The 8009-nt window shown below is 37.3% G+C and overlaps 2 protein-coding genes across 2 annotated transcripts; both read right to left on the bottom strand.

Moving 5' to 3' along the window:
- Positions 1-2079: 2079 nt before the first annotated feature.
- On the bottom strand, positions 2080-2843 carry LOC146330107 (uncharacterized). Its single transcript, XM_084715581.1, has one exon. The coding sequence runs from the start codon at positions 2790-2792 to the stop codon at positions 2178-2180; it is 615 nt and encodes a 204-aa protein (XP_084571707.1). The 5' UTR covers positions 2793-2843; the 3' UTR covers positions 2080-2177.
- A 3460-nt stretch (positions 2844-6303) lies between these two features.
- On the bottom strand, positions 6304-7482 carry LOC146330106 (uncharacterized). The gene has a single exon (XM_084715582.1). The coding sequence runs from the start codon at positions 7430-7432 to the stop codon at positions 6818-6820; it is 615 nt and encodes a 204-aa protein (XP_084571708.1). The 5' UTR covers positions 7433-7482; the 3' UTR covers positions 6304-6817.
- Positions 7483-8009: the final 527 nt, after the last annotated feature.

The following is an 8009-nucleotide window of genomic DNA, read 5'->3' as shown; positions in this document are numbered from 1 at the left end:
GTGAGACTGCTGCCTTCCAGTGAGACGTTGTGGGACTGAGAGTAGCACTTCCCATCAAAAAGGGTGCTGGGTGTGAAGAAAATGCTGGAATTTGCAGTAGAATTGGCAAAGTCAATACTGGAGCTGTCTCTGCGTTTGAAGAAGTCCAGATGTGTAGGATCACTGAATCCACCTGCAACTAGAGCCCATCTGCCCTCTAAATGAGAAGGATCAAGCTGGTCCAAACGTTGAACCAAGTCTTCACAGGCCAGAGGAGCTGAACGGCTCATAGACACCAAGCAGAGGACAGCGAACACAACAAACATGTCTCTGTAGGTTGAAGTCATGACTGTATATTTAGACTCAGCTGTACTGCAGTATGTAATTGAAAATGATGCTGCTAACAGGGCTTATCTGGTTTTATAAAGAACCTCCCGTTTCATAATACTGGAAACACCAGGAAGCAGAGTCTCTAATCTACCTGTGGATTCTGTGATTGTGAAATAAAAAAACAGTACTGTGACTCATGCTTGTACTGGAGCTTATTATTGTCACAAAGTATAAAGAAAATACAGTAAACAACTGTCATGGTGTCTTCCCTTTGAAGAAAATCCTCAAAAAAAAAAAAAAAAAAAAAATCAGTGTTTGTACTAGAATAAACACTGGTCAGCTGCTCAACTGGTACATCAAGTGAGCAAAAGTGAGATTAAAATCATTGCGTTTGCATTTACTGCAAGTCATGCAATTAAAATGACAAAAGCCTTTTTGCCATTTGAGCTGCCAGTTGATAACTGTAATCATACTTGAATTTTGAATGAATATAGGTCCATCATACAATTGTTTGGCAAGGACAGTTTTGCAGAAATGCAGGTTCTGTGCAATGTGTATCTTTGCTTATGAGCCACATAAAAAGAAAAATCTCCATTGTCTTCTAATAGACAGTAACGTTGATCTTATTCTGAATGTTCAGTATAAATGCTTAGCTTCACTGATTAACAGTCATCATAGTTTCCTCCAGTAGTTACATCTTCATACAATCTTTATGAATAACGTTGAGAAGAAATCCAACTAGAAATTAATTCATTTATTGTTATTTTTTATTGTTAATTTACAGATACATTTGGAGCAATTGTGTCTAAATTTAAAATAGGGCTTGGCAATATATATATATATATATATATATATATATATATATATGTATATATTAAGTTATGTTTTTGGGCTTTTCTTGCCTTTATTACATAGAACAGCTGAAGAGTAGACAGGAAAGGGGGGTGCAGAGAGAAAGGGATGACATGCAGCAAAGGGCGACAGGCGGGAGTTAAACCTGCTGCAGAGGGCTGATGGTCTCTATACAGGCGGCGGATGCTCTGCCAACTGAGGTAAACAGCCGCCTCGGCTTGGCAATATATTGATATAATATTGATGTGATACATGATATGGCTTAAATGTTGTCTTCTTTCTGAACGTACCAGACTGTTCTAGCTGTTCTATATCTGCTTTTACCCACTTAGTTGTTATATCCAGTTTCTGATTATTTATCAAAAACATCATTGTGTTAACATTTTGTGAAAGCACCAATATTTAAGTATTTAGTAAAAAAAAATCAAAAAACACAACAAAAGTATTGAGATATTATATGTTTATTATTATATGATTGTATCCATATCACCTAGCTCTATGTTGAATTTGGATTTATAGTAAAATATTTTTTGATTAAGGTATAAAGTTTTGTTTGTGGTAGCACATGCATGCTAAGTTCAAATCTGTGGTTTCAAATACATTTTATATATATATATATATATATATATATATATATATATATATATATATATATATATATATATATATATATGTATATATATATAGCCAATATATATATATATTATACCACATATTATATATATATTTACCACATACATATTTTTGATTGGTGTCTGTTCTATTTTACATCTCTTAGAAATCATTTCTGATTTTCTAAATTATGGCACAAAGTTAAAACAAGAATAAAACTAAAATGAGTGCTCCCATGGCTTCCAACATATGACCTCCATCTGCTGATTTTGACAAGTAATCAAAACTCTGTGACCATCTTCTCCATGTCGTTAAGCAGTTTTTAATGGTGCTGAGTTGATGTTGTGCATGAACACTGACACCGAAAAGCAATTTATGAACTCTAACTGTCTTTTCATTGTCTCTCAGTCCTTCTGTCCCTCTGTTATCTCTTCAGTTTGAGCTGCAGGATCACTGGCCGCCTCTTCTGGACAGAGCTCCTTGGTTGGATCCATCACAGCAGGTGGAGGCATGTTCAGGCATGCAGCCTGAGCCTTGAACTCCTCAATCTCCTTCTGCTCCAGCTCCCTCCTCCGGCTGAACAGGTAAAAATGCTGCCGCTTTCCCGAATCTCCATCATAGCTCAGCAGTATGCAGTCCTGACAGGTTGTATGGATGAAGGTGGTGTTGGTTGGGCCATTATCAAAAGTGAAGCTGCTTCCCTCCAGAGAGATGTTGAATGTTACATAGTGGCAGTTGTTTTCGAAACGCATGCTGCTACTCATGGAGATGTTGGTGTCACTGGTGTTGGTGGAGAAGCTTATAGTGACACTGTCTCTTTGTCTGAAGCCCTCCATGAATGCTTGATGGCTAAAGCTGTCGGCAACTAAAGCCCGTCTGCCCTCCAAATGATGAAGATCGAGTTGATCCAGAGGCCGGACCAGGTCTTCACAGGCCAGAGGAGCTGAATGGCTCACAGTCACCAAGCAGAGGAGAGCAATGGCCGACACAGGAAACATATCTGCGTATGTAGAAATCATAATCTGCTGTCTATTGTAACGTTTGTAGACTGTTGTATCTACATGATAGGTTTGGTTTTCTGGTTTTATAGTTTTTCAGAAAACTTACATTTCGCAATATTGAAAAAAATCCAGGGAGCAGAGTCCTGTCTCACCTGTTGTTTCTGGGCTTGTGTAATGAATGACTGTTTTGAGTAATGTGACTTTTGATTGTTTGAACTGGAGGTTTGTTGGCTCCTCTTATCTGTGATGATTGATTTTAAGGATCAGACTTTTATATATGCACATAATTCTTTCTTGAGATTCTTTAATCATAATATATCAAAACATAACAATCTGCCAAAACAGCCTGTCTGCAATCTGTGAATAGCAATTACTCATTTTCTTTTTGTTTTGTTTATTGTAGGGTAAGATAAAGACTAAACTACCTTTAAAATATATTCTTTGGCTTAGTTGAGAATGTCCAACTGCCACTTATGTCTGATTGGTTAAAGACTGTGTTGGTTATTTACTGTTTTATTTTGTAGTCCTGGTCCTTCCTCATGTGTCTTGTCTTTACTACCTGTCTTTCTTCTTTTCCCGCTCAGGCCAGAGGAGCTGAACGGCTCATAGACACCAAGCAGAGGACAGCGAACACAACAAACATGTCTCTGTAGGTTGAAGTCATGACTGTATATTTAGACTCAGCTGTACTGCAGTATGTAATTGAAAATGATGCTGCTAACAGGGCTTATCTGGTTTTATAATGAACCTCCCGTTTCATAATACTGGAAACACCAGGGAGCAGAGTCTCTAATCTACCTGTGGATTCTGTGATTGTGAAATAAAAAAACAGTACTGTGACTCATGCTTGTTTGTACATGTTTGTACTTCACTTTGAAGAAAAACCTCAAACAAAAAAAAAATCAGTGTTTGTACTAGAATAAACACTGGTCAGTTGCTCAACTGGTACATCAAATGAGCAAAAGTGAGATTAAAATATATAATATTGATGTGATACGTGATATTGCTTAAATGTTGTCTTCTCCTGCATTAGTAAAGTGATGTAATTTTCTGAACGTGCCAGACTGTTCAGCTGTTCTATATCTGCTTTTACCCACTTAGTCATGTTACGTCCGTTATGTTACATCCAATTTATGATTATTTATCAAAAATATCATTGTGTTAATATTTTGTGAAAGCACCATATTTTGTGTGGTAGCACATGCATGCCAAGTTCAAATCTGTGGTTTCAAATATAATCAAATTATTTTTTTTGCTTTACCACATACATATTTTTTATTGTGCCTGTTCTATTTTCTATTGTATCTCTATGAAATAATTTCTGCTTTTCTAAATTTTGGCACAAAGTTAAAACATGAATAAAAGTAAAATGAGTGCTGGATCTTAAATTTTGCTCCAAATTAGCTGAAAATTCGGAGAATATTTTCTAATAGACGTATTTGAACAACTGAATTTCTGGAACACAGTGAGTCACAAAGTAACAAATACAAATGACAATACAGTCGTAAAAAAAAAACTTTCCATAAAGTAATCAAGGCAAGCTTTGTGAAAGCACTCATTGTTAACTGGTATTCACTATATTTCCTGCATTAAGTCTTTGCAAAAATGCTAAGGAAAGGAAAAGCGCAATTTACACAAAAGCACCCACTGATAATTCATTTGCAATTTATTTAACCTATGTGACCACATATCATGAGACAGAGGAGCTGAACAGATCACAGACACCAAGCAGAGGGGAGCAACAAACATGTTCTTTTTTTAAAAAATTATGGAATACAGTACCGTCTGCAAACAATATTTATATCACCACAGTCACACTGTAGTGCCTAAAATAAGTCCGGTGAAGAGGACTGGCTGGTTTTGTAGTTGTTTTAGAGTTTCATACAAAAAAGCAGAATCCTCTTTTTTATTTGTTGATTTTTGGGATTGTGAAATAAAGGGCTGTTATGTGTACCGAGACTTTAAATATTAACGCCGGCTGATTCTCTCCGCCTGTATTTTTGATTTTGGTTCAGTGTTAGGCAAAACGTGTTAATCAAATGTAATTGTGCTGTTTTTACTTTTTCCAGATTACATTTTCCATTACAGTTTTGTGTTTGTACTGGAATAATTTTATACATTGCAACTTTACAAACATTACATGTTGTCAGCCTTCAACATGATCAACGTTTGCAGGGTTGACACAGTAAAAAAGGACGATTTTATTAGTGATCTCAGAATGAAAGCTGTATGTAGTCGCTTTCTCGTGGTATTTTAGCTAGTTCATGCAGTGGTGGACTCTGTCTGAGGGTCAGAGGTGAAATAAAAAGGGCCCTTACAGTTTTTGTCATAAAGTAAGGAAGTAAAATTAAAATAATGCTTTGTGTTAATATTTTTAAAGATATTTAATAAATATATCACCAATGTGAGAAATTACATAGGAAATGAATATGTTTTTTTTTAGACCCATGTTGTGCATCAGAGGGGTATCACTAGCTTGTACATCAAAGGGTTAAACGTTTCGAGGTACGTTCATTAGAGGCCAACTACACTGGAAGGGTACCTTTTTTTACGTTTGCTTTTTTGTGTGCCCAAGGGAGCAAAATGGTGCTATTCAAATTTTGGTCCAAATCAATTTAGCTAAATGGTAGCATAAATAAATTTTATTTAAAACCTGGTGATCAAGTCCTAACATCTAGTGCATAAGATTTATGTGAATTTATTGTCAGAATGAGTTGTTTATATCTAATGAGGGTGCAGACCCTGTTCCACGGGGGACACCATGATGCACCAACATGTTTCTAGAGTAGCCCAAAACAGACAAACCAAAAACTGGCTCCAGATACAGCTTTTCATGTTTTGTGTGGGTTTTGAGGCTACTGTATATTCTCTTACAAGGGTGAGGTGTTAGCAATCTGCTCACCAATAGATGCCGCTAAATCCTACACAGCTTAGGATGACACATTTCTAATGCAAAAGCTAATATTAAGATTCCTTTTAGCTTTGCTTTGGTCTTCAGCAAATCCTGAGAAGAAATATCTGTTTCTTTAGCTGCAAAATGCTCCTCTTCGTTCACCAGTCGCTAACTTCTGCCAATTTGGTAAGGAGAGCTTTTTTGCTGAAAACAGCTGCATGTTGTGGCCATAAATGACACTACAAAAACGCCGAGAGCGAATTAAAACAGTAAAGTTGCGAGTCAGAAAACCAAAACAACCAGCTGAAACATAATGCGAAGGTCCTCGGTCAGGTGGTAATTCTGTGTGGATTCATCACTAAGAGCTACCCCTTTCACCGTACACACAGTCATTTGTTCTAAACATATTACCTGCAGCCACTCTAAGCATTTGTTTATGACATCAAATATTCAAATGTTTAAAGTTAGTTTGGAAAAAAACACACTTGTAGACATTATTTATGAAGAGTCCGCATCAACAGGATTGTGATTTGTGATTTAATCAGATTAGATTTACAGTGTCTGCAATACAAGGAAACCACCACAAACTGTCAAACTGAGCCCCACCCACTCCAAACAAGGAAGAGCACAAAGAAAACAGCACAGAAATGTATCTCTCATGTAAAAAAGAAAAACAAAAGTGTTGCAACATTGTCCAATTTTTTTGTCTTAACATAGGAACTCAATACTTCATGTGAAATGCTGATGTAGAAAGTTTGTTTTTCAATACAAATACATAGAAAAACACCCAACTCACAAAATCAAAAGGTTTTTCAGTTTTTAAAATGTTATTTATCAGTATGATCATGCCATAAATTTTGGGTTTCTCTAATCTGGGATCCTCATTTTGTAAGCCTATCCTCTTTGTGCCATTTCATAAATTGTCTCTTCTCAAAAGATTGCATCTTAAAACCAAATTTAACTCTAGTTTCAGACCAGTTAAAAGGTAAAAACATATGACCTCCATCTGCTGATTTTGACAAGTAATCAAAACTATGTGACCATCTTCTCCATGTCGTTAAGCAGTTTTTAATGGTGCTGAGTTGATGTTGTGCATGAACACTGACACCAAAAAGCAATTTATGAACTCTAACTGTCTTTTCATTGTCTCTCAGTCCTTCTGTCCCTCTGTTATCTCTTCAGTTTGAGCTGCTGGATCACTGGCCGCCTCTTCTGGACAGAGCTCCTTGGTTGGATCCATCACAGCAGGTGGAGGCATGTTCAGGCATGCAGCCTGAGCCTTGAACTCCTCAATCTCCTTCTGCTCCAGCTCCCTCCTCCGGCTGAACAGGTAAAAATGCTGCCGCTTTCCCGACTCTACATCAAAGCTCAGCAGTACACAGTCCTGACAGATTGTTCGGATGAAGGTGGTGGTGATGTTGCCATTACCAAAAGTGAAGCTGCTTCCCTCCAGAGAGATGTTGTATGATACATGGTGGCACTTGTTTTCGAAACGCATGCTGCGACTCATGGAGATGTTGGTGTCACTGGTGTTGGTGGAGAAGCTTACAGTGGCACTGTCTCTTTGTCTGAAGCGCTCCATGAATGGTGGATGGCTCAGGCTGCCTGCAACTAAAGCCCGTCTGCCCTCCAAATGATGAAGATCGAGTTGATCCAGAGGCCGGACCAGGTCTTCACAGGCCAGAGGAGCTGAATGGCTCACAGTCACCAAGCAGAGGAGAGCAATGGCCGACACAGGAAACATATCTGCGTATGTAGAAATCATAATCTGCTGTCTATTGTAACGTTTGTAGACTGTTGTATCTACATGATAGGTTTGGTTTTCTGGTTTTATAGTTTTTCAGAAACCTTACATTTCGCAATATTGGAAAAAAATCCAGGGAGCAGAGTCCTGTCTCACCTGTTGTTTCTGGGCTTGTGTAATGAATGACTGTTTTGAGTAATGTGACTTTTGATTGTTTGAACTGGAGGTTTGTTGGCTCCTCTTATCTGTGATGATTGATTTTAAGGATCAGGCTTTTATATATGCACATAATTCTTTCTTGAGATTCTTTAATCATAATATATCAAAACATAACAATCTGCCAAAACAGCCTGTCTGCAATCTGTGAATAGCAATTACTCATTTTCTTTTTGTTTTGTTTATTGTAGGGTAAGATAAAGACTAAACTACCTTTAAAATATATTCTTTGGCTAAAGAGTTGAGCACGTCCAACTGCCACTTATGTCTGATTGGTTAAAGGCTGTGTTGGTTATTTCCTGTTTTATTTTGTAGTCCTGGTCCTCCCTCATGTGTCTTGTCTTTACTTCCTGTCTTTGTTCTTTTCCCGCTTTTTTATTTC

This window comes from Lutjanus erythropterus, chromosome 3, assembly GCF_056507025.1.
Source record: "Lutjanus erythropterus isolate fLutEry1 chromosome 3, fLutEry1.hap2, whole genome shotgun sequence".
Taxonomy (NCBI): domain Eukaryota; kingdom Metazoa; phylum Chordata; class Actinopteri; order Lutjaniformes; family Lutjanidae; genus Lutjanus; species Lutjanus erythropterus.
The sequence above is the reverse complement of the archived record's forward strand: the minus strand, read 5'-3'. Positions and strand labels throughout refer to the sequence as shown.